The sequence below is a fragment of the Mastigoproctus giganteus genome, chromosome 6, assembly GCF_048544385.1.
Source record: "Mastigoproctus giganteus isolate SK-2022 chromosome 6, ASM4854438v1, whole genome shotgun sequence".
Lineage (NCBI taxonomy): Eukaryota > Metazoa > Arthropoda > Arachnida > Uropygi > Thelyphonidae > Mastigoproctus > Mastigoproctus giganteus.
This window is the reverse complement of record NC_143580.1, coordinates 13,808,402-13,836,088: the sequence shown is the minus strand read 5'-3', so window position 1 is coordinate 13,836,088 and position 27,687 is coordinate 13,808,402. Positions and strand designations below refer to the sequence as shown.

The 27,687-nt window shown below is 35.3% G+C and overlaps 1 protein-coding gene across 1 annotated transcript in view; it reads right to left on the bottom strand.

The window, feature by feature from the left end:
* LOC150083960 (REST corepressor 3-like) overlaps positions 1–27,687 on the bottom strand; it is a 231,415-nt gene that overhangs the window by 68,444 nt on the left and 135,284 nt on the right. Inside the window, exons 2-5 of the mRNA XM_090374969.1 lie at positions 17,821–17,877; positions 15,499–15,573; positions 9,224–9,276; positions 995–1,156 (exon numbers count right to left, since the gene is read on the bottom strand). Coding sequence (XP_090231095.1) covers positions 995–1,156; positions 9,224–9,276; positions 15,499–15,573; positions 17,821–17,877 — 347 coding nt within the window. The remainder of the gene's footprint in view (positions 1–994; positions 1,157–9,223; positions 9,277–15,498; positions 15,574–17,820; positions 17,878–27,687) is intronic.

Genomic DNA, 27,687 nt, shown 5'->3' with positions numbered 1-27,687 from the left:
GACTGTATATATATATATATATATATATATATATATATATATATATATATATATATACACACACACACACACAAAATAAAAAATATATATCTATTGTATTTTTATATTTGGGGGAAGATTATAGTAAGATAATCTTATTAAGATATATACTTATAGAAAATGCACAGTCACCTAGATTGTGGGTAAGCAACAATAAGTTTTGTATATCATCCTTTTGTATACAAACTTTTCTACATTATTTTATCCTATGCGTTGTCTATAGATCTATCTAGGTATATATCTTAATATGATTATCTTATTATAATATTCCCCAAAATATTATTAAAATATTATAAACAACACATTATGGACGTAGTGCATCCACTGCCACTGCAAATGCATCAGCCCATAAATAAAATTTACTAATGTCAGTCAGTGTATTAATGATTACCTCCCATACTACTCGTTTAAATATATATATATATATATATTTTTTTTTTTTTTTTTGTTCCTTAATGTGGGCATTTTTTTCCTAGATTCCCTGCCTGGGTTTGCAATAGTAGGAGGCACCACCACTAAAAGGTTAACTGATCTTTTGTCTGCCAATCTCTTGTAAACTCTCAAATGTGCCTATAGGCACAAAAAGGTTGGGAACCACTGCTCTAAATAAAGTAATGCCTAGGCAGGTGCCTAAGTAAGGAATGCCTAGGCCATTCCCTACCTGTGCATTTTCCATAAGAAAACATTAACAAGTCTCTCTAATTAGTTTTTCATTTTTATAAAATTTCATATTTATATTATATTTTCACATTAACCATATATCTTCTATTTGTAATATCTTTCAAGTACAGGAACTGAACCATGTTTTTCAGTAAACAGTAATCTTAATATGATAATAGTAAAATGACAAAAAAAAAAAAAAAAAAAATATATATATATATATATATCACAATAAAAAATTATCCATTTATATACATAATTTTTTATTTGAACAAATAAAAAAAAAGTGGCTTACCATCTGTCGTATTTTGTGAAAACTTTTTCCATGAAATTGGAAGGCCTGTTCAAATAACACTTTATCCTCAACAGTCCATTCATCGGGAAAAGGTGTGAAATTAGGCAGATCAGCTGTAGCCTTTTCCAAATCATACTTGTGCCAAAACAACATTCCCAATGCCTAAAATAGAAGAAGTTATTCAGTTAAAAAGATCACTGATAAAATGAGCATCATAAAAATACTCTTTAATCATATTTCATCTATACGAAATATGAAGAATTCTGTATTTATCAAACCACACTCTGTGTGAACCCAAACTGAAAAAAAATGCAGTTTGTCTTCTCATTAATTTCTGTTTGTGTCAATACAGGCAAATTTGTCTTTAAAAATATTTTTAATAAAAAATCTATTACAAAATACCATAATTTATTTTATAAAAATATTATAAAAATATTTTATATTATAAAAATTTTACAAAAATAAATAAATTATGATAATTAAGTTGTTTTGCACATTTATTCATTTATTAACTTTGGGCTGGCAATGATATTTGGAAATACAGTCGATTCCAGTTAATTGGGACACATCGGGACTAGTGCATTTTGGCCCAATTAAGCGGCTGCCCCAATTATCCGAAGTTTCACATAAAAAAAAGTTAAAAATACAATGGACCCCCACTTTACAACTGGTTCTCTATACAATCAAATCACGTTATGATGGAGTCACCTAAGTAAAGTACCGTTCACTATATGATGTGTAGTAAGTGCCGGTCATTGTGATCACGTTTGTGAACTGAATTTTAGTTCTATTAAACAGCGATTCTAATTAGTGAAAATAGGAGGAATATTATTCACAGGCTATAAAAGTAAAGATATAAGAAGCACAAATTTACCATTTATTACCTTACCAATTAATTAAATGATACGCGAAAATTGGAAGAATATGTGTGATAATCGGAATAATTAATACACACTGTAATATGTACATACTAACTAGTTGATATTTCTGTTCACTGACATTTGTGGGGGGTTAAAATTCGAAACAGTAAAAAGATAAGCAATCAATAACAAAGAACACGATACGTGCAATTGAGAACGCAGTAACAAGTTACGAATCTTTAAAAATAGGAATGAAGAGAAGATTATGAAAATTAATTTTTTTATATGATTGAAGATTCCATGGAAGTGTAAACACATTTCACCATAATAACCCACAGAATTCCAGCTGTCAGTATTATCGCAAATTCAATAAGATTGAGTTTGCTATCCGTTTATGATACATTGCACTAACAGAAAAGCCCAATAGACTGCTAATTGTTTTTATTGTTTTATGGTTGTGACCTCCAGAAATCTGACCGAACCATGAGGCATGGTCAGAGACAATCGTAGGGTAATCTCCAGTGATGCAGTCTCCTGCCCTGATTAAACGGCATGTTGTCCCAATTAAGCGAAGTAAACCCTGGCTATTTTCTCAATTGGGTTCTGTTTTTTAAGATTTGCCCCAAATAAACGGCTGCCCTGATTAACCAGTGGCCCAAATAACTGGAATCCACTGTATATGAATGCATAAGAAAATTTCATTATGAGAGAATTTTCATATGGCACAATGCAGCAACAATTATGTAATGCAAAATGCATTGAAATAAAGATGCAGTATATCCAAAATAAAGAACGACTTGTGAAAATACTGGAATGGATGGCTGAATATTTGTATGGCAGAAAAAATGAAACAACCTGCTTCAGCAAGGAATTCACTATCCAATTTTTTTGTTGCCCTATTGTAAAAATCTACACACAGAGAAAGGTACCGTTACAACATTACACGTAAAAAGGGTCACAAAATCGTCATTTCAACTGATACGCTTTTATCAAGAGAAGGAATGGCAGAGAGAATGTCTTTTGAAATGCAGGGTTTTCTGTGGTGATTATTCTATTATGTGTGGTGATATACATTACATTTGCCACCAAAATTAGAAAGTATATTCCCAATGGAACTTGTTTCATTGTCTCTTACAAGTGGATATCCAGCCATGCATCCCAGTATCCATGCAGTCTTCATTTCAGATATACTTTTGGCAAGTGTACAAAAACAAGTGGTTTCTTGCACTATATGACTAATACTGAGTCTTTACATTCTTTTAATCTATTCTAATGTAGTTTATGTTTTATATTTCAATAAAAAGACGGGCCTCCGTAGACGAGTGGGCAGGAGCGGGAGTGCAGTAGCACATGCTCTTTGAGTAGACCGGGGTTCAAGCCCCTGACTGCTGAATACGGTCGATCTGCCAACCCGCACTGGACTAGCATGGCAGATAATGGTCCATTTCCCTCAGCATGAATTGTTGAGGAGGCTTCCACCCTGCAGTGGGTTGATAATGGCTGCACTTTACTTTATTTCAATAAAATTTACTGCAAAATACCATACTGAAATTTTCTTATGCATTCATATATTCACAAACAGCATTGTTATCACAGTCAATGAATGAGTAAATGTGCAAAAAACCATAATTACAGTGATAAAATTGTTTAATTAAAAAATTACTTATAAAATAAATTATGGTATTTTGCAAGAGAATTTTTATTTAAACATATTTTTTTCATGTTATTCCATTCCAGGAATCAATCATATTTATTTATATTGTTATATAATAATAATAATAAGTGATCATGTTATATCAACATTTATAAAGTATGCTTTGTCTGTGTGTTTGTGTTTCACTGCATGAAATTCTTATAAATAAATTTAAATTTATCTAGATTAATGCAGCCACTGAAGGACAATCATCACTTGGTATAGTACTGCTATTGGTATGTTTATTATGGCACAAGCTACTGTAGCCAGTGATAAACAATGATGAAGAGAACCTCTCTGCATTAGTTAAATTAAATTAAATTTTTTGTTTATACTCCGGCACGACAACCAAGTCAGTAGAGTTTACAATAATTCGTCAATACAAATACTTATTGTATTTAGTAGTCACGGGCTTAAACCCCAGTCCACTCAAGGAACGCGTAGTATGCACTCTCGCTCCTGACCACTTGACTACGTCAGGCCTAGAATTTTTTTTAGAAAAACTTCGCTTGAGCTTGAGAATATTAAAGATGAATTAAATGTTTCAGTGTGACTCTGCATACCTTCACTAATGATTAACAATAGAAAGCTATGGTTAATGAGCAATGGAAATATAAGGAAAAATAAGAGCTAAGTAAATAGGAAAGTTCTTACATGGAAAATGTGAATTTGCATGTCCTCTTTGGTCCCAAGATCATGTGTCCCAAAATAACAAATTACAAAAAATCCAGATTAAAATTATAAAATACTTAATGTGAAAAGATAAACTTGGTAATTATCATAGAGCTGATTATGAGCATCTTTTAGCAAAATATCACTTAACCAACCTCCAGAAAAGAAGAACGCAACTAAGCTTAAAACTAATATATAAAATATTTAACAGAAAATGTACAAACAACTCACGGTTGCAATATATCTCTTTCTATATTCCTGCTTTTAATTGCAGAAGCAATTATTTATTCTTCCTGAAGTATCAAACCAACTATGGGAAAAATTGTCCGGTTTCCTATTTACTGCATATTTTAAATATTAATGGTTTTGATCCTTGCATTTCATTCAGTTCATCTCAAATTCTATAGCGTCACAATGAAAATCTCATTTATTTTATGTTAATCCTATTGATTTGTAAATATTTTAATCTATAATCACCTTTGCCTTATAATTGTAAAATTATGTAGTTTTTTTTGTTTTTTTTTTAAATCAAACATTTCATGAGTTTATATATCTTTTATAGTTATTTGTAAATATGTTATTATTGTGAATTTTTTTCTCACCATGATGATGAAGAGGTTGAAGAAATGTACACCGAAATTGAGAGTCTTCTCTGTACAGTTGTATCTCATCCTTATTTTCCTTTTTGTACAATATGCACAATATCACAGTTTTCTCACACATTGTAAGAGGGTAAAACTGTAATGTGCGATGTTAAATAAATAAAACCTGAGATTTCTTTCCTAAATGACGTAGGTACCAACACAGGTAGAAAATAAATAAGTGTTGAAAGCCTTTGTGGTGAAATTTCCTATAAAAATAATTGCAACTAAAAATACATAACCACAGCAAACCCCCAGAAAACACTTTGCGACTCCTTTGGGGGGGGGTCGTAACCCACAGGTTGGAAACCAGGGGCAATATGATGCAAGAAAGCAAGCTTACACAGCATCAGGAAAAAAATAAAAATAAAAATAAATAAAAGGAGAAAAAAAAAAAAATCCTATTTCACATATCCATTTGCTATAAAAGTTTGTCCAGTTGAGAGTCTTCTAGATGAGCAGAAAACCCACTACACTATTATTATGGGGGACTTCAATGCTAAGGTTGGAAAAAGACAAAACAGTGCAGAAAGGGGAACTATAGGAAATTTTGGAATTGGTGAAAGAAATAAAAGAGGTGAAAGACTTGTGGAATTTGCAGAATCTCAAGGACTGTCAGTAATGAACACTTTTTTCAAGAAAAGGGTGAACAGAAAGTGGACATGGAAGAGTCCAAATGGATTAACTACTAAGGAAATCGACTTCATCCTCACTAACAGAAGATATATTGTGAATGATGTTACCGTCCTTAATAAGGTAAATGTTGGAAGTGATCACAGAATGGTAAGATGTACACTTGATATAGATGTAGGAAAGGAAAGGAAAAAACTGACACGAGTAAATATTACAAAGGTCTTTGAGATAACAGAAGAGGAGAAAAAGCAGTATGTACTGGAACTTAAGAACACGTTTGAGCTTCTGCAGACTGCTCAGGATCAAGATATCGACGAGGAATATTACAACTTTCTGAAAGTGATAAAGCCCAAGAAACCTATAGGGAAAAAGAAATCCAAAGAAGAAAAAATTAGTCAAGAAACACTTGTCATGATGAACCGAAGACGACAAATCAAAAGCAAGAAAAACACTGACAGGGAGAAAATTGAGTATACTGAGTTATGCAAAGCCATTAGAAAGAGACTCAGAGAAGGCATAAGAAGATTTAACACAAGAAAAGTAGAACAAGCATTAAGGGAAAACAAAGGATTTAAATCAGCAGCCATGAGCAGTAATACAGAAAGACAAATGATACTGAAACTGAAGAATAGCAATGGTGTACTTATAAACAGCAGAGAAGGCATAATTCAAATTGCAGAAGACTACTATAGAGAATTATACAAGTTGCAGGGGAATGGTGCCAGCAGTGGGGAAGATGGATTGCAAAGTAGCAACACATATGACATACCCGATATTCTTCCTGATGAGGTAGAACATGCATTGAAGAAAATGAAGAATCAGAAAGCCCCGGGGGAAGATGAAGTTACTGTAGAGTTGTTAAAATTGGGAAGAAGAGACATAACACAAAAACTGGCAAGGCTCTTCACAAAGTGCATTAGAAAAGGTGTGATGCCTAGCAGTGGAATAATGCAATCATAGTTTTGCTGCATAAGAAAGGAGATAAATCAGAAATTTGAAATTATAGACCAATTAGCTTGTTATCCCACATCTACAAATTGTTCACAAGGGTCATTACTAACAGATTAAAAAGAATACTTGATGAGAATCAATCGAAAGAGCAAGCTGGCTTTAGGACAGGATTCTCAACTATGGATCACCTTCATGTAATATCACAGCTAATGGAGAAAGCAAATGAATATAAAATGCCATTATGCCTGGCATTTGTGGATTATGAAAAGGCATTTGACTCCATACAGCATAAGGCAATGTCTCGGGCACTGGAAAGACAAGGCATAGATACTCCATATATTATGATTTTGAAGAAAATATACGAGAGTTCTACCTCCTTTATTAGACTAGACAAAGACAGTGGGAAATTTAAAATTGAGAAAGGAGTTTGACAAGGAGACACAATATCTCCGAAGCTGTTTACTGCTGTCCTTAAGGAAGCTTTCAGAAGATTAGACTGGTCGTAGAAAGGAGTCAATGTGAACAGAGAGTACCTAAACCATTTACGATTTGCAGATGCCATTGTGGTCATAAGCCATGATCCCAAAGAATTAGAGGAAAATCTTAATCAGTTATGCACAGTTAGTAAGGATTTTGGATTAAAGATGAATATGGCTAAAACAAAAGTAATGATGAACAAGTATGCCACAGAAAGGGAAATAATGATTGAAGGAGCAGTAATTGAAAAGGTGGAGTCATATACTTATCTGGGACAAGTTATTAGCTGTAATAATAATAAATGGCTGGAAGTCAAGAGAAGAATAAATTTTAGATGGATAGCATTCAGGAAATATAGTCACATACTGAAGAGCAATATCCCAGTTTGTCTGAAATGTAAAATAATGAACCAATGTATACTCCCCACCATGACTTATGGAAGTGAAACTTGGGAACTCACCAAAAGAATGGAAGAGAAGCTGAGAACTACACAGCGAAGAATGGAACAAATTATATTGGGAATCAGACTGTTAGATAAGAAGAGAAATACATGGATTAGGCAGCAAACTCAAGTAAAGGACATTCTTATCAGAACTAAAGAACTAAAATGGTCTTGGGCAGGACACATAGCTCGAAGACATGATGACAGATGGACTAAGAAAATAACAGAATGGTATCCAAGAGGAGCTAGAAGAAAATCTGGAAGACAAAGGCGGAGATGGATAGATGAAATTCATGAGTTTGTGGGTAGTAAATGGATGGCCAATGCTCAAAACAGAAGGAACTGGAAAGTTGCTGGAGAGGCCTTCATCCTGCAGTGGATTGAAAATGGCTGATGATGATGATGACTTCAAAAGTGTTAAAAATTGTCATCAAAGTGTTCAAAATGTGAATTGGTATTCCTACTTCTGTGGAGTGATTATTTGCATATTTTTATCAATGCCTAAATATCTTATAGCTTAGAACTGACAAGTAAATAAAAAAAAAAAAAAACACCTCACTGTTGGTTTCCCCTCTGTTACTTAATGTGCTGATTCAGGTTATTACTCCTTTAGTCTTTTACAATAAGTAAATAACAACTCAACAAGTTAGTTTCAAAGAAAACTTAATTAATCATACTGGTAATTTATATGCGATTTCATGCTCTACATATAATTACTGTTTTACATTAAAATAATCATTCAATCAAACTGTGACTTCCTCATTAAAGTTCATTGAATGTTTCCTTGGCAAGAATTAGTATGCTAATTACTAATTTAATGCACACTCAGCAGTTAATCTAAGGCAACACAAATATTCATTCACATAAATGAACATCTGAATATTCATTTATGAATATTTGTGTTGTATCCCACAAACCATTAGCACGCAAGCAGTCCAAAGCCAAATGAGGTATCTCACTTCTATTTTCAAGTTTTGTCAAAATTCTAGAAACAGATGATAAACATAGCTTTAAAAGCTTCTCCAATAATGGCTAACTTTGCATTTCTCACACAATTGGTTACTGTGTGAATAAATACAGTTTTCCAGGGCAATGTAGAATGGTTTTTTTGTCTAATTACAATTTACAGCTAAATAAATTTACAGATGCTTTCAAAAATTTCATTTGTCTTAACTTATAACTGACATTTTATATCTGTAGAAAAATGCATCACTCCATTTTTTTTTTTCCTTAAATTTTCTATTTCTTCTCTGACTTGCTCTGTCACACAACAAGTAACAAACATGTAAATGTGACACATTATGTTATGCAGTGCTTTGATGAGAGAAATTTCCTAGCTTCACAATGCAACAATTAAATTCAATGGTCGCATAATGTATTTCAAATTAAACATAAATTTATAATCTAAAATGCATTAAACAGTTCAATTTAACAAGGATTAATTTACATGCGCTTACATGACATTACATATATACACAAAAATTTACACTCCCACTGCCAAGACTTTGTTTAACATATTAATTGAAGCTAATTAATGCCTGGGTAATAAATTTTTATTTTTCATAAAATGGAATGAAAATTAACAAAAAAAAAAAAAAAAAAAGGCTTTTGGCACTGATAATTATAACTTCCATTGTGTGAAGATTCAGAAATGACTACAGCTCACCAGATGCTAATATTCAAATGTCAGCCACAGCATTTGATAAATACTGCCCCACAAGCTCTTATAAAAACATGTTGATATTAAGATTTATAAAAAATTAGTATGTGCTGAAAGTTTCTTAACTATTTAGGAAATTAATATTTTATATAGAACTGTATAAATAAACCAATAAGAATTTACTATTTCAGAGTACTTACTTGTTCCACATTATAATTATATTTTTCTTTAGCCAAAGTGATATACTCATCCACTGAAACAGAAAAAGATATTGCAATTTGTTTAGTGTTATGGTTCTAACAAATTAACTTTTTCTTAAAAGAATTAAAGCACATTAACATGTTTCAAAAGTTATACGATAGCAATAGATACTGAGAGTTACTTGTTATTCACAGATGGAGAACCAGATCCAAATATATCAGGAGAATAAAAGTGGACGTAAACTATATGCTAAAAAAAACTGTAATTCAATTCCCCAAGTAAACACAGACTCACTGAAAAAATTTTACCATCTATTGAGCAGCTTTAGTAGCAATGGAAAGAGGTTATTATTACTGAAAAATTATTGCAAGTTATTCAATAATAAAAAAATAATAATAAAGATAACCTATATTATAATTGTAAATGCAGCAAAACCATGTATTTACATCAATGGAAATTTACTTCCTTATGGTTCATCATACTTGTTATGAGTTCCAGTGGTTTCTTATCATTTTAGTATAATAAATTTAATATGAAAACTGTCATGCAAAAATGGAATTTCTAGACATTTGTATTGATTCCTTCTTGATTAAATGAATATTTTATCAATGTTGTTGCCACATATAATACTCAGTTAATGATAGGCCACACATTTTTTGTAATATGAGAGTTGAATATACTGAGCTGAATACCCATACACCACCCAATATTTATTGATCAAGGAAGTTACATTGCTATGGTATTCTCATTCATGATTTTGTTTCTCTTAGTAGTGTACGTACATATTTTTACATCCACTGCTGGTAAAAGTTGCTTGATCACAAAAAAAATTTTGGTAGGTAGTAGGAATGAATCTTTTATTTTTGCTCATCCAATTACAAAATTTTATCTATTTAAGAATATCTGCCATACAAATCTTAATGTAAAGATATGGTATGAATTCTATATTCTCTATTATGTAGCACAGAGCAGAACGGAAAGTAAAATAAAATGACGAGTTGTAGTTAAACTAGGTTTAATGTTAAATACATATGATAAACAGTAAAAACAGAATAAGTAGATACATACAGTAACTAGTAATACAAAAAGATTTTGGGCTTTTTTTTGCCCTTCATCAGTTAACCATAGGATGAAAGTTTTGGGAAGGTAGAACTTAAGAGCATGCAATGGCAGTCATGCACAGTTCACTGTGTGATGCAACAACTAGCTGTTGGAAGTTGAAGTCTGTGGTTGTGACGTATGGGAGCATTGCCACCATTTGTCAGTCATGAGAATGGCTGCTTCAATAATAGGATGAACACAACATCCTCTGTTTCTGCTGATGTAAGTATTAGAGAACGTAATGTGCAGTGACTCCAACCAGGCACGGATTTGGCAATGGCGAGACCGATCGACAACCATGACATCGCAGCGTGGGTCTATGTTGTGTCGGGTTGACCAGAAGTGCTTAGCAATAGCCGAGTGTTCTATGTCTGCTAAGCGAATGGCTCTTTTGTGTTCTGAAATATATTTGCTGAGTCTTCTGCCAGTTTCCCCAATGTAGCAGTTAAATGCAATCATGGCAAGAAATTCGGTAGATTAGTCCACTCTGTAGTAAGGTGGGAACTGGTGTTTTTACTTTGGAGATGAGGGATTGCAATTTCCTGCCTGGGAGTTGTATGCACTTTATCCCGTGAGATTTCAGGACACTAGAAACCTGATGTGAAAGGTTTGGGTAGTATGGAATAAAGGCGCTCGCAGCGGAGTCATTACCTTGAACAGTCCTGTCGGTCGCTACGTGTTCACGGGTCTGTAGGTCACACCTATCTAGGGTGCTGGTGGGATAGCCACATCTCGTAAGATCTGTCTTGACCCTAGCATGTAGTTGCTTCTGTGTCTCTAGATGCCAGAGGCATCCAGAGGCACGGAGGCGACTGGATGCCAGATCCCGCAATTCTACGGCCTACCAAAAGCCCACAAAGAAGGTGTACCATTAAGACCCATTGTCTCCCGTTGTGGCTCACCGAGTTATGAGCTGGCAAAATTTGCCACTAATTGTCAAAAAAATTTGTCAAAAAATATCACTAATTTTGAATAGGTGAATCTGTACAATTTAGTGTTAATTCCAAATTTATAATTGATTTTTCTCTACCACATCAATTTTTTCCATAAAATTGAAAAAAAAATAAAATAAATAAATAAAATAAAATAATACCTATAGCAAAATATATACAGAGTCCAGTCACATTATTATGACCACCTACCTAGTATCCAGAATATGCACCTTTCGCAGCATGCACCCACTACTGCCAGCCGCCGTGGGAGGGACTCAATAAGTCCAGGGAAGGATGCTACAGGTATCTGTGACCATGAAGACTGCAGTGCACCCTGGAGTTCCTGTAGGTTCCTTGCTGGAGGATCCATCTGTCTATGTTGATCGAGGTGGTCCCACAGCTTTTCAATTGAAATTGGGTTAAGATTGGCCACAGCTTTTCAATTGGGGAATTCAGTGGCTAAGGGAGTAGCTTGAAGTCTTCATCATGCTCCTCAAACCACTCATGGACAATTCTGGTGACATGGCATGGCGTATTACCTTGCTGATGGATACCATCGCCCCTGGGGAACATGGTCAACATGTACAGGTGTACCTGATCGGTGACGATCAACAGGTAACCATTTAGGTTCAGGGTGCCCTCCAGAGGTATCACGAACCCAAGCCATGCCATGAAAACATTCCCCAGACCATAACAGCGCCCCCACCAGCCTGCCTTCTGCCAACAATCATGTCCAGGTGTCTGTTCTCAGAAGTTTCACGCCTAATATGCCACCGTCCATCCACTCAGTAGAGCAGAAACCGTGACTCGTCAGAGAAGGCCACCCATTGCCATGCAGCCGGGGTCCAGTGTCAGTATTGCTGCGCAAACTGATGGTGTTGTGTGCGATTAACAGCTGTCAGCATGGGTGCTGTCACCAAGCGTCTGCTCCGGAGCCCAATGCGCAACAGGATTCGTTGCACTGTCACGTTAGAGACCTTTCTGGTGGCCCCACAATTCATTTGGATTGCCAGTTGAGCAACAGTTGTGTGCCGATCGGTCCTGACCAACTGTTTCAGCCGAAGTTCACCTTTGGATGAATGCTGCATGGGGCTCCACGACTGGCACGTCAGGTCATCAAAACTATGCCATTTGTCCAGTCTTGATACACTTTCACCACTGCAGCACGTGAGCATTTCACAAAGTCTGCTGTTTCAAAAATGCTGGCATCCCTGGCCTGATAGCCGATGATCATGCCTTTTTCCAGGTCTGATAGGTCATGTGCTTTGCCCGTGACAGAGGCTGTTACTGTGTTCACGGATGCCAAATGTCAAGCCTTATATGCTTGCTGTGTGTCGACTTGACACGTGCGCTGTATGATTCACTAGGCCTTGTGTGATGTCTGCATTGGGAAGTGGTCATAATATTGTGACTGGACTCTGTATGTATTTTTAAATTTAACAGTTTTCATTGCAGAATATCATCAAACAAATGGAAATGAATACAGGTACTCAGTCATCTCACTAAATCAAGGGTTGCATATTTCATGGTTCAATAATTTTTCTGCGCATGGATGACTGCACTTTTTGGAAAGTTTCTTGTGCTCACCACGTGAATCTCTTTTCACATACTAAGAGTAGTCTGCCATTATTGTCTCATTCCATTTACTCTGGTATCTTTTTCCATAGTCTTGATATCTTGGTGAAACCTTCACTCATTGTGCTAAAGCTTTGTGGAAAGTATTCAAGGTGGCTGTGAAAAAAATGTAACCTAGTTTTTTTTTTAAACTGTTGTTGATAGCCTTTATATAGTCCTTTGATTTACGGCGCCTCCGTAGCCAGGTGGGTAGGAGCAGCAGTGCGTAGCACACGCTTCTTGATTAGACCGGGGTTCGACCCCATGCCCACCAAATATGAGGATGCGGAAAGGTCAGGGAATGACCGAATATCCCCGGAGCAATATAGCCTTAGTTACTAATGCTCCTAAAAACCAAACAACAAACAAACCTTTGATTTATAAATGCTTAGAAGAGTTTTTCTAAACAATCTTGAACGTTAACCAAGCTAGAGGTCTATCTGCATGGACTAAGACTCAAATTTTACCTGACCTGGTCCAACAACTATTTGGTATGATAGTGAATTCAAACACGTTGTCCACACTTAACCAAAACCAAACCTTTTTTTTTTTTTTTTAACACTAACTCTATTCATCCTCCAGTTGTGTTTTTGGGCAGGTTTGAATTTACACTGAGGGAGCTAAGGCCATGAGGCATCAACATATTGTGAATGTAAACTGTGTGTAATCTATAGCAATTTGCCTGTTTTTGCTGGAAAAAAACCTGAATTTCTGGGGGGGGGGAACCAAGTATCTCTCGATGTGACAAAGCCCACAGCATGGGTTTGTATTCCTTCATGGAACTCAAATGCAGGATTTTTCCAAGTGGTGGAGAAGAACGGTGATTGCAACCATTGTGCTAGCCACAAGACTATGCATTTTCAGAATGTAAATATCCCTTATATCACTTTTTAAGTGTTTCAGTTATCCTTTTACTTTTTTTAAAAAATGCTTGGAAGATCTTACTGCATCAAATTAAGTTCATATTATGCCTAAGATCCTCTAATAAAGTGTAAGCCTAGTTTCCAAGAAATTGCTTGCAACACTTTGCATGACTTACCCTATATAACTATGCCATTCTAGGAATAATCTTGTGGTTCAGTCGGGCTTCCTGTCTGCTCTTTATACAGGGTGTCCCAAAAGCAACCATGCAGTGAATTTCTGTGTTGTTAAGCACAGTGCCCACTTGATAGCATAACTGTATTTTTCATTTTCAACACAAACTTCCTTTTCATATTATAAATTTTGATTTTTTATAATAAGCAATTATTAAATATACAATTAATTTTTCTTGATTTTGAAATTCACTACATAGTTACTTTTTGATCAGTGTATTCCAATAGATAATATATAAAGATTATTTTTTTTAAAGGATATATTTTTTGTGGGACAAAATGAACACAAAAGTTAAGTATAACTTATCCCCCCCCAATCTCTTGAAAAAAGTGATACTAAAATTTTATGCCCAAATTTATTTATATCTTACACATCTTCACTAAAACCCTAAAATGATAATACAGTCATTTCTTGGTTTATGTGGTTCTCATTTATTACAGCCAACAACATAAATCACTTCTCGATTTAGGATGTCAGTTCTTGTTTCAACAAATGTCATGGCCAGCAAGCATGTGGCAGGTATGTATGTTCATGTCAGACAGCACCTGCGATTGGGTCAACTAATGTGAAGGAGAGACACCAAGCTGCACATAGTTTTGTGCTCCATACAACACTGGTTGGGTATGAGAGGAACAGCCAAAAGTAGCTTGGTCTGGCTCCACGAGTCAAGTCATAATTCACACAGTCCTAATTTTGTTCAGGATTTTATAATCTTGTCTTTGGATTAACAAAACAAAATGGGTCTACAAAAACACAAAATAAAAACAATAAAATATAAAAAGAAAAAAAAAAAACTATAAAAAACTAAAAACAAATTTTAAAATAAGAGAAAAATAATTGCATAACATAAGAACTTGCAGCCACAACTGATACATAGCAGTTCAGCATTTTTGTTCTCTACACTACTGATATGCATTTAAAAATACTATATAAAAATAAACTTCCAATGCTACTTAACACATAATTTATATGAATAAGTCTAAAACTGTTTATCATTTGAGAGGAGCATAACTCTGCACATCAGCTTGGTCTTTACATGCAATCCTCTTCCCCTTTTGCCGACCGGGCTAGCCGAGTGGGTAAAGTACCTGCTTGGCAACCCAAAGGTCGCGGGTTCGATTCCCGCCTCAGGCTTGGATCAAAGTACTGCAAAAACCTTGGGAGGTGCAATATGGCCACAGAAGCCGATGCGCCAACAACTACCAAATCAAAAAAAAAAAAAAAAAAAAATATCTTCCCCTTTTCTATTATTTTTTTTATGAGAAATTAGCTCTTATTCATTCAGTTTTAATTATTGAAGTACTTTTCAGGAATGCACCTACCACATAAATTCAGCATCTATATTTTTTTTATTTTTAATTGAACATATTAATTGGAAAAGTATAAAGCAGCATTTCTGAATCTCTTATACTTTCTTTTTGTTAATTTATTATGGTATGTTGGAATCCTCACTCCTCTCAAGAGATTCAGAACCTACTTGCGAAGAACCACTTGCACAATGAGCTTAACTACACAAAATGTCTCATACTTACATTTACTGTCAGGAATATCAGGACAAGGAGACCAAACCAAAAGAGCTTTCTCTGGTGCATATTCTGGACAGGCCTCTGAAAATGTTAAAAAAATTCCAAACTGACACTAATAACTAATAATTTTGATTATATCATTATTTTTTAAAAAAAGTAAAGAGAAGTAAAAAAGTAAAGAATTTTAAGAAAGGAAATGGTTTCTTCCCTTGGGGGAAAAACATCACTATAATTTTAACATATAACCCCACATCCCAACCTTTAAAATACGATGCTCAACAAATTACTGTATCTGGAATAGAAATTTACAGATATTACATGCCAGTTTCAAATATTTAACAAAGAATAAAAAATACACCCAAGAACAATCTATATTTTGGGATAAAATGCATATCATTATCATTCCTTTGAATTAACTCTAAATGGCCAGTTTGTAAAGTTTATTACTGAACAATGCCCATAAGCACTGTTTACCAAATTCATAGCTTGGAGGGTTGCTGGTAAACCAAGGGATGATCAGACATGGTAGGATGTGGTACAAATGCTTGGAGTGCCATCAGCAGACTCCAGAATATAATTCCAAGCAACTTGATTAGAATGAAGATAATAGTGGGCCCTATATGTCCTCAAGTTGGCATGTGATAGTATAAAACTACAGACTTATTTTCTGTTAGTTTGAAATAACAGATCTGGTTTTATATGTGAAAAGTGGAGCAGCAGTAATCAGATAAAACTGCACACATAAAACTTAGAATGTTTTATGTATGTGCAATTTTCTCACTTTGGAGCAGATTAAATTAAAAGGTTTAAAGAATTCATAACACACTTTATCAAACTATAGGGGCAACACATTTATCTCTAAAAAGTGAAATCTCCAGAATACATTAATAAAAGTTTGAAAACCTAAGCAAATGAAAAATTAATTGCAAGTAGTACACAGCCATACTTTATTAACTATGACAACATACTCTGAATGCATCTTAATTTTTTTTTTACCTTTAAAAATGGAACATGTTATTGCAGAGACCTACATATTTTATTATTATTATTACTACTTGTAATAAATACGACACTAAAATGCAAATACCATACAAAAATATGATGTGGAAAATATAAAACAAGAAAAACTGAATGTGGACTTATAGAAAACTTAAAATTCACACAACAGATTAAGTCCATGGACGAATTCAGTTTTTATCCACACACATGAATGGTTTTACATAGCATAAAGCCAAACCTAACTGAGCATGTTACCATAGCAGTTTTAATTATTAAAGTTTTACCCATGAATTTGTGTAAATTATGTCAGCAGGACAAGTTTAAGCACTGAGGTCCACATCTTTAGATAAAATTGCACCAGCTATGGACTGCGAATAAAACCATTTGTGTACAGTCGGCTAATTAGGAGTCTGTTATCAACTTCACCAACAGTTTGCTGCTATTTTGATTTAGTTACTCACAACACCTGATATCTGAATATCATAACGTTCAGATGTCAGTAATTCTCTAAGCCACAGAGGGCACACATCACATAACTCTGATTAATTGCCTTCATCGAAAAGAGCACTGTGCCTATTGACCAATGGCTTATGTTCTACTGATTGCACATTATTAGGCACTGAAGAATCATGGCACTTAAGATGGACCAAGGGAACAGCACAACTCATCAACAATGACTGCAGTGTTTCCACACAAACTGTACCTCAAGGCCAAATTTCTCTAAAAAAAATCAACAAAAATGCACTGAGAGTGACTCTGTAGTATTATCAAAACTAGTGCTAATAATCCATTTTGACTGTTATATTTGTATTTGCCACATTAATATTAGTCTAAATTGACTAATTTTATTACCAAAACATTTTCGCTGTTGACCAGTGTTATTAATTAATTAGGTTTTTATGTATTAGATAAAACAATGTTTATAATACAGAGAAAAATAACTATTCATGTAATAAATGGTGTACATGTATTATCTATTCCTTGATTGAGATTTTCAAGCATATTATAATCTGTATGATTGACATATACCTGGCATATCCATAATAGCAAGGTTATGATCCTTATGAGAAAGGTCTGGCTACATATGGTCTGAAATTTTTTTTCCCTCAAATTCCATGAACAGTAAGGTTTAGGTGTGCTACAGTTTTAAAGTAGTCTATTTGTGATCCTTTTAAACTGATAATGATCAAGTTAAAATATTTGTAGTGATAGCTGGTTAATTTAAAATATCAGATAACATTTACAAATGTTAAAACCAGTGCATTTTATACAAAAAAAAGTTTTAAAAAAACTATCACTTAAATAAATGTTAACACTAAGGTACCTTACCTGTTGCAGATACCAATTCTGGAACTACAGCTTGATATTCTTCACCAATTCGCATTCCTATAAGAACATGTACTGCATAAGTTAAAATAAAAAGCTTAAAGCTTTATGCTTAAGTACAATTATGTAATTAATAATAACAGATCATGTCCTCCTTTGCTAAACTAGGCATACCAACCAAAACCAATGTCTATGGAGGGGAAGCTTTTCTGTAATGTCATCGATCAATTGCACACAGCATCTTCACAACAAGTTGCCTCATTAATACATTACAAATAAACAGCACTCACCCTATCAAAAAGTATTACTGCTATTTATTTATAATCAGGGCCATTATCCTATAGTGTCCTCCGAGTGTTTTCAGCTTATAAGATACTAAGGAGTCAAATTGAAACAAATTTGGCAAAAGAGCAGCAAAGGTATAAAGCTAAAGATTGAATCAGATGATAGTAAGGATATACATTTTTAAATAAGAGATTAACAGCTTCATGCCTATAAATGTATATATATAATGTATTAATAACAAGTAGTTGTAGTAACAGTTGATTAGTAACAGCTTGAAAAGAATTAAAATTAAAAAATTGTATGAATTATGGACAAGGGATACTGCAAGTAATAGCAGATATACTCAACGACCATAATGGGATATAGATAAGAAGATTAGTGTATAAATGGAGGAATGCTGACCACATCAGATGTATTAACAATGGAAAAATTAAATAAGCACCTGTAAAATAAAAGTAAATTAAAATAAAATAAAAGTAAAAATACATATAGTACTTAATGCTATAGATTCAATGATTTTAACTTCATCGACAAGGGTCAGCAGCCAAAACCAATGGAAATACAGCAAGGAGCAAGGCCTCTGTATCTGATATGAAATATACATAGCAAGCTGACGTATATTTCATAGCCAACCTGACAGAGACCAACATGGAAAGGAATAAAAACTGGAACAAATCCAAAATAAAAAATAATAAATAATAATAAAAAAAAAAAAAAAAGTAAAAGTAAAAATTAAAAATGGAGATAAGATTAAATAAAAAGAAATAAAATAAAATTGCAAGCCACCCAGAAGGAATTTAAAAACAGAAGTAATGTAAAATGCAGACAAGAGGATATACAAAAACGTAAAGGTGAAGCCATATTACCGATGAAGTTAAAATCACTGGATCTATAGCATTAAGTAATCTTATGTATTTTTATTTAATTTACTTTTATTTTACAGGTACCTATTAATTATTCCATTGTTAATTAATACATCTGATGTGGTCAGCATGCCTCCATTTATACACTAATCTACTTATCTATATATATATATATATATATTTGCTCAACAGTTTTGCCATCCTACTGGCATTAATTTTGATTTATATTTAAAAATCATTAATATAGTTTTATATATATATAATTAATAATAATGATAAGTTATAGTGAAAAATCGGAATGTCTAATGAAGAAGGAAAAAATTAATAATATATTGTACTGGTTTATGGATCCGGAACACTGCTAAGTAACAGCAGAAATAACCAGCAACCATAATGAAATATAGACAAATATATTAGGTAAAGTGTATGAGTAGGGGTAGTTACAATGGAAAAAATTATTAAAAAGCACCTTGAAAGAGGGATGATAGTGGGTGCCCGATGAATGTGTCACTCTATCGCAGAGGTGGTACAGAAATTGCACTATCCCCATTCGATAGTATCAAGAGTGTATTGGGAATACGCCGTTTTCAGAATAACATCTTATTGTGGACAGCACTAGGGTGGATGAACGTGGCTGTTGACATCCGTGTTTCAGCCAACCGGAGAGCAACAGTGGTATAAATCACTGTTGATTTAAATGTGGGAGGTGCCAGAAATGTCTCCACCAAGACCATCAGGCGATCATTAGCTGCAATAGGTTATGGGAGCCACCATAGTCACATTGCTAACACCACAACACAGTGGTGCCTCCGTAGCCAGGTGGGAAGGAGCAGCAGTGCGTAGCACACGCTTCTTGATTAGACCGGGGTTCGAGCCCGTCACCACCAAATACGGTGTATGCGGAAAGGTTAAGGAATGACCACCGCATATCCTGGAGCAATATGGCCTTAGTTGCTAATGCTCCTAAAAACCAAACAACAACAACAACCACAACACAGGACTCTATGCCTCAACTGGGCAAAAGAACACTGGCACTGGACCATGGATGATTGGAGACAGGTCTCCTGGCCTGATGAGTCCCGTTAACAGTTATTTCGAGTGAACGGGAGGGTGCATATCTGGCAGAAGCCACACAAAGCAATGCACTCGTCATGTCAACAAGGAACTGTTCGGGCAGGTGGATGGTCGGTAATGGTCTGGGGCTTGTTCAACTGGCACAAGTTGCGACCTCTGGTATGTCTAGATGCATCTCTGAATGGTCCAGGTTATGTGTCCATCCTTTCAGACCATCTGCATCCCTTCATGATCATCATGCACCCACAGGGAAATGGACTCTTCCAGCAGGACAATGCACCTCCCCACAGAACCATGGTGACTAGAACACGGTTCAAAAGAGCATTTGGCAGATTTTACCACCATGGAATGGCCCCCGCCTCACCAGATATGAACCCTGTGGTGCATCTTTGGGATGCTGTGGAAAGGATCCTCTACCCAGGAATACGACGGAATTATGGACAGCAGTGCAACAAGCATGGATGGAAATACCTGTGGAACACTTTTGTGAACTAGTGGAATCAATGCCTTGCCGTGTGACTACCCTTATCTGGGCAAAAGGTAAGCCTACCCATTACTAGGTGGATATCTCGTGTTTTCTGTCCACTCAGTGTACTATTACTACAGTCAAAGATCTATATAACGACTCCCAGAGTCATTATATCAGAAGGACGTTATATCGACCATTTATAAAATCAGCAACAAAACAAGTAAAAGCTTGAACATTTAATGTAATTCTACTAATTCAATATAGTAAAATCTTATTTATAATATGTAGTACAGTATTAAACAAGAAAATTATGATCGTAAATTTTGCACTGATTGTAGAGTGCAGTAAGGTTACAATTAAATTGCAAATTTCACTACATGGGCTACATACCTATAAAGACCTAACAAGAGAATTGTTTCATAACTGTGATAACAGTTATTTCATTTTTGCAGTTAGGCTGCACTTGAAAGAAAAAACTGATGTACAAGTTCTAATCCTTGATGAGCATCTTTCACTGAAACTTTTTGTTCAACAACAGTAGGTTCCTCATCTTCATCACTACAAATTTCAGAAGATTTCATTACAGCTAGTCTGTAATTAGGTCACAAAGGAGGTTAGGCAGGCGAAGGCAAATTACGAGAAATCTTTGGCAAAAGAATGCTAAGAAAAACAGCAAGGATTTCTTTATTTATATAAAATCTAAAAGGAAGGAAATGAATCTGATTGGTCCACTTGATATCGATGGTTCGACTGTTGATGATCCTGCACAGATAGCAAACAAACTGAATGAGTATTTTGCATCTACATTCACACATGAGGAGTTATTAAGGTTTGAAAATGGCAGAAGGTTATCAAATTGTAGCAGGGTGCTTAATGATTTTGTAATAACTGAGAGCAAAGTGGAGGAGAAATTGTTGAAGTTAAACATAAGAAAGGCACCTGAGGTGGATGGGATCTATCCAGTTATATTAAAGGAGGCGGCAAAGCAACGAAGCAAACACAGCCATAATTATGAGAGCATCTTTGGACTCAGGGGAGGTCCCCACGGACTGGAGATGTGCAAATGTATCCCCATTTCACAAAGGGGGATTGAATGTGACACTAGTTTAACTTCTGTTCCGGGTAAAATAATGGAGTCACTGATTAAAGATGCATTGCAGGATCATCTAGACAAGACTGCAGCAATAATTCAGACACAGCATGGGTTTGTTAAGGGAAAGCCTTGTCTGACAAATTTGATAGGATATTATGATGTGGTTGCAAAGGAACTGGATGCAAAAAATAATTTTGATATCATATATTTGGATTTCGGGAAAGCTTTTGACACTGTTACGCATGGAAGACTATTGTACAAATAGGAGTACAAATTAGTGGAGTCCCTCAGGGCTCAGTGTTGGGTCCATTATTGTTTTCTGTATTCATAAATGATATTGATGGTGGTATATCAAGTTTAATGTCGAAGTTTGCAGACGATACAAAGGTAGGCAGGGTTGTCAATGACACTACTGACACTATGCTGCTGCTGCAACAGGATCTGGAAAGGTTGAGCAGATGGGCTGAGAGGTGGCAAATGAAGTTTAACATTGACAAATGTAAAGTACTACACATGGGAAACAGCAACCCCCGAGCAATTTATCAACTCTGTGGTACTACACTGACAGTGGTAGAGAATGAAAGGGACCTGGGGGTGGTTGTGCAGGCAGATATGAAGTTCTCTGAGCAGTGCAGACGGGCTGCAAGAGTAGCTCATGGTGTATTGTCAATGATATACAGGAATTTTTCTAGCAGGGATAAGGAGGTGATTATTCCCTTGTATAAGGCAATGGTCAGGCCACACCTAGGGTACTGTATACAGGTCTGGAGGCCTCATTTCAAGAAGGATGTAGAGCTGCTGGAACGAGTACAGAGAAGGGCAACAAGATTAGTGAATGGAACAAAGGGGTGCTCTTATGAAGAAAGGCTTAAGTTTTGCAAGTTACAGTGTCTGGAGACTAGGCACCAGCGAGGTGATCTGATAGAGGTGTATAAAGCATTGAATGGTTTGAGCATGCTCAATGCTGATGGGATTCTTCCTCTTGAGAGGGTATAAATTCAAATTGAGGAAAGACAGATGTAGGATAGACGTGCGGAAATTTGCCTTTAGCCAGCGAGTGGTTGGTTGGTGGAACAGACTTCCATCCCTTGTCATGGAAGTTGATAGCCTAAATAAGTTTAAGGCTCAGCTGGACAGGTATTTTGAACGAACAGAGGGGTGAAGTGGAAGTGTTTTTTTTTTTTTTTTTTTTTGGATGGTGCTGCATAAGCTTGCTTTCTTGCATCAAATGCCTGTACTAATGTTAATGCTAATGCTAACTAGAACTAGAACTAGAAAAACTTTTGGAGGGAATGGATAGGTAAAATTGGATTTTTTTTTTTTGGCTGATGCTGTATAAGCTTGCTTTCTTGCATCATATGCCTTTACTAATGCGAATGCGAATAGAGCAAAATGGTATTAAGGGTAAGTTGCTACAATGGATAAAAGGATGGTTGAGTGGGAGAAGACAGAGGGTGGTAATCAATGGGTGCTGCTCTTTGGGAACTAATGTTATTAGTGGAGTCCCACAGGGTTTGGTGTTGGGTCCACTGTTGTTTTGTATATTTATCAATGATATTGATGAAGGTATATCAGGCTTAGTGTCGAAGTTTGCAGATGATACAAGGTTGGCAGGGTTGTTAATGACAGTAATGGCAGTGTGCTTCTGCAACAGGATCTAGATAATTTGGGCAGATGGGCTAAGAAGTGGCAACTGTTTGTTGTTGTTATTTGGTTTTTTAGGAGCATTAGCAACTAAGGCCATATTGCTCCGGGAATATGCGGTGGTCATTCCCTGACCTTTCCGCATCCTCCGTATTTGGTGGTGACAGGCTCGAACCCCGGTCTAATCAAGAAGTGTGTGCTACGCACTGCTGCTCCTTCCCACCTGGCTACGGAGGCGCGAAGTGGTAACTGAAGTTTAACCTTGACAAATGCAAAGTACTGCATATGGGTAGAAGTAACCCCAGAGAAACGTACCAACTGTGTGGTACTACACTTAAGGTGGTAGAAAATGAAAAAGACCTGGGAGTAATTGTGCAGTCAGATATGAAGTTTTCTGAGCAATGCAGACAGGCTGCCAGGCCTGGTCATGGGGTTTTGTCAATGATATATAGGAATTTTGCTAGCAGAGAAAAGGAGGTGATTGTCCCTCTGTATAAGGCAATGGTCAGGCCATGCCTTGAGTACTGCATACAGGTCTGGAGGCCTCATTTTAGGAAGGATGTAGATTTTCTTGAGCGTGTACAGAGAAGGGCAACAAGATTGGTGAGGGGAATGAAGGGATCCTCTTACCAAGAGAGGCTTAAGTTCTGCAAATTACAGTGGCTGGAGACTAGACACCTGCGCAGTGATCTGATTGAGGTGTATAAGGTCTTGAATGGGTTGAGCACGCTAATTCTGATGGGATCCTTCCAACTGTTCAGATTACGAACCTAAGGGGGCATAAATTCAAATTAAGAAAAGACAGATGTAGAATAGATGTGCGGAAATTTGCCTTTAGCCAGGTGGTTAATTGCTGGAACAAACTTCCATCTGTCATTGTGGAAGTTGATAGGTTAAATAAATTTAAGGAGGAGCTGGACAGGCATTTGGAGGGAATGGTTGTGTGAATTTTTTAATTGTTTTTTGGCTGATGATGCATAAGCTCATACAATTGCTTTCTTGCATCACATGCCGCTACTACTACTACATCTGGAATGAGTTCATCTTCATTTGTAATATCCTGAAACATTCAATGTCCGCATCCACTTCTGTGTAATCTTTGAAGCTCAAGTTTTCCTGTAAGTTTAGGCGATGATGCACATGCTCAAATATTTCTTTCCTATTATCGGACTGTTCTTTGCAATTAATAGAGGAAGAAGCACGCGAAAGTTCACACATTTGCATCATTCAAGGCGGTAAATAGCATGTTTAAAGAGCTGGTGATCACTTTTTCATCAACTTCATCCCTTGCTGAAACACATAAATACGTTTCCTGGAGGATGTCGATTTCGCATTGAATTTTGCTTTCAAGACATAGTACAAATTTGTTTTATAGCATTCTTTGGTAGTTTTTCTTAAAATATTAGATCAAGTTGCTGAAGAACTGACATTATATTTGGCAGTAGGTACTCAACAGCGATTGCATATAGGTCATTTATTTCACAATGAGGGGTGCAGTTATCCACAAACAGCAAAATTTTTCTATTCTCACTCATCCTGCAATCTATGTCTCTGATTCATTCTTCATAGATCTGTGATGTCATCTATGTCATTTGGTTTGCTTGATACATAGTTGGCAATGTCTTCAAACCTTTAAAGCATCGAGGCTACTGGGCTTTCCCAATGATTAGAAGAGGAAGCTTCTCTATGCCAAACATGTTTGCTGCTAGGAGAATGGTATTCTGTTGTTTGGCCTTTTTCCCACCACATTTCTCACCTTTAATGCAAGTGTTTTATCCAATAGCAATTTTTAAAAAAATTCCAATTTCATCAGCATTGAATATGTCATTGTTGTTGTATGTCAGCAAAACATTTTTTAAACAATTTTCCTTTCATTTTTTTGTAGCATCAATGTCCACGGCTGCACTATCACCACACACTTTTTTGAAAGACAGGCCATTTTTTTTTTTTTTTTTTTTTAAATTTTTGTCCTCGTCTTTTTCCCATTTTATTTTTCCGGCTGGATGCCCTTCCTGATGCCAACCCTCACCCTTTATCTAGGCTGGGGATATGCGGTGGTCACGGGCTCGAACCCCAGTCTAATCAAGAAGAGCATGCTATGCACTGCTGCTCCTGCCCACCTGGCTACAGAGGTGCCTTTTAAAAGACAGTCCATGATGAGTCTTAAATTTCTGGAACCTTCCATCTGAAATTTTAAATTCTTCAGTAGCCATTTGATGCGCCAACGATTCAACCTTAGCTTTTAAAAGATTGGCATCTACAGGAACGTTTTTTCCACACATCATCATTAGCTATTCCAAAAGTACCTTTTCAAGATCCGGATACTTCACCTTTTTGCTCAAATCCTAACTGGTGCAGCAGATTTCTCTAAACTTTCAATCCTTTTCCGATCTTTCAGAATAGTGAACAGAATACTCTTAGGAATGCCAGACTGTTTGGTGATGTCAGTCTTAGGATGCACACCATTATCTAAAGCTTGCAGAATCCTAATTTTATCTGTGATTGGCAAAGCTATTTGCTTTCTTGGAGCCATAGCAATAAACATACACTCTAACTAATGAAATTAACTTCTAGCCAATGTTCATTTCATTACCATACTGTGAGAAAAGAGCATGGGAAACCTTAACAAATGATTTCTCACAGTCAGGCTGCAAGCTCGTCAATTACTTCAATACATCTGAAGCATTCTGTCATTTTTAAATGCGAATATTGTTATAAAAAAGTAAAAATTCAGATTAAGAGGTAGAAATTTATGGTCATTATAGAGAAATCCTTTTATTTTCAGTGTCATTATACTGAATGTAAATAACATTAGGTTAATGAGAAATTGGCCGGGACCAATCACATAGAACGTTATAACGTGTTTAGATGTTAAAAAAGGGTCGCTATAAAGAGCTTCGACTATTACACCAACCCAAGAGAGTCAAACAAAATAAGAGTAGAGGAAACCATAAAAAAAAAAAAAAAAAACCTGAAATGTGAAGGAGTGGACGGAATAACACAGAAAAAACCAATAATAAACAATTGCGCACTGCCTGCATCAAAGTTAAAAGTATAAATTAACTTTTGATATTAATCAACCAATGCTGTTTCAAACTGAACAGTTAACAGATTTCAAATCACAAAATGATCTGAAATCTATTAAACGTCTGCCCTACAATTCACCTGTTGGTACAAATCATATCCCTAATCTTTGTCTAAAAGTTGTCACTTTTTACTGTACTGAAAAAATATTCATCTTAACCAGGCCTGATATAGCCAAGTGACATGGGTGTGCAGCAGAGCACACATTCAAATTAACCATGGTTTGAGCCCACAAGCTTCTAAATACAAATGGTTACAGCATTTTTTTTTTTTTTAATTATGTCATTATTCCCAAAGAGTAGTTAAATATAAAAATTGTTGCAATTCTGAAATGTTTTAACCCCTTGCAAGTCATAGGTTTCCATTCAATTTCTATACTAACTATTTGTCTATTTCTTTTGACTATTTTTCTATTTGTCGAAAAAAGTATACTTCCTGGAGCATCCAGTCAGATTTTTATTCAGAGATCTATCAACATTCGCTCTGGTATTTCTGGAAAATCTACAATTAAAGATTAGTGTTGGGAATTTATGAAATTTGGAATAAAGAATGAAGTAATACATTTAACTTTTTATGATGTTGCTGATTCTGTACAAACAGCTTTCCTTTTATTAATAGTTGAAAAGTATTTTGGAATTAGGATATCTATTTTTTCTTTAATAAAATAAAGAACCATAATTTTGATTTTTCCCTGTTTGCAGAAACTATTCAAACTTTACATTACAGGATTGCAGGTGAATAATTCAATGCAGAAGTTGAATTCTTTCTTTCAATGTCATGTGCTAAAAAAAATGAGACGCTTTATTAATTATCTTGCAATTTTTGGTATTAAAGTCAATCCTAAGAAAATGAAAGATAACTTTAGTCTCTTTAATACTCTATGTGAATTTAACATTTCAGTTACCAACTTCTCAATTCCATTATCTGAAACTATTCAATTTTTGGGAGTAATTCTTGATTATTCCCACCTTTAAATTACTTATTGGAATTTAAAGGTGGACTCACAAGTTGCACTCTCAACACCAGGCCTAACCACTGTGTACATGACACGTGTATTTGGAGAGACTAAATGTACAAGGCATAATTCCATATGGGCATAAATTAACTATATAATATCGGTGTATATACACCATAGTTAACCCATAAAATTAAACTACGTATGTAGCATAGAGGTATTGTTTTAATTGTATCTCACATTATAGCTACTTTCACAATGAGATATCAGGTATTGCACTACTTCAAATAAACAATGCTTCTCTAGTAGAGAAGACTACTGTTACTTATTCTCAGTGGGTACCACCACCCAGACTGACCATGCTGTGACACTGCTTGTGTCACAGCAGGCGAACCTGATTACA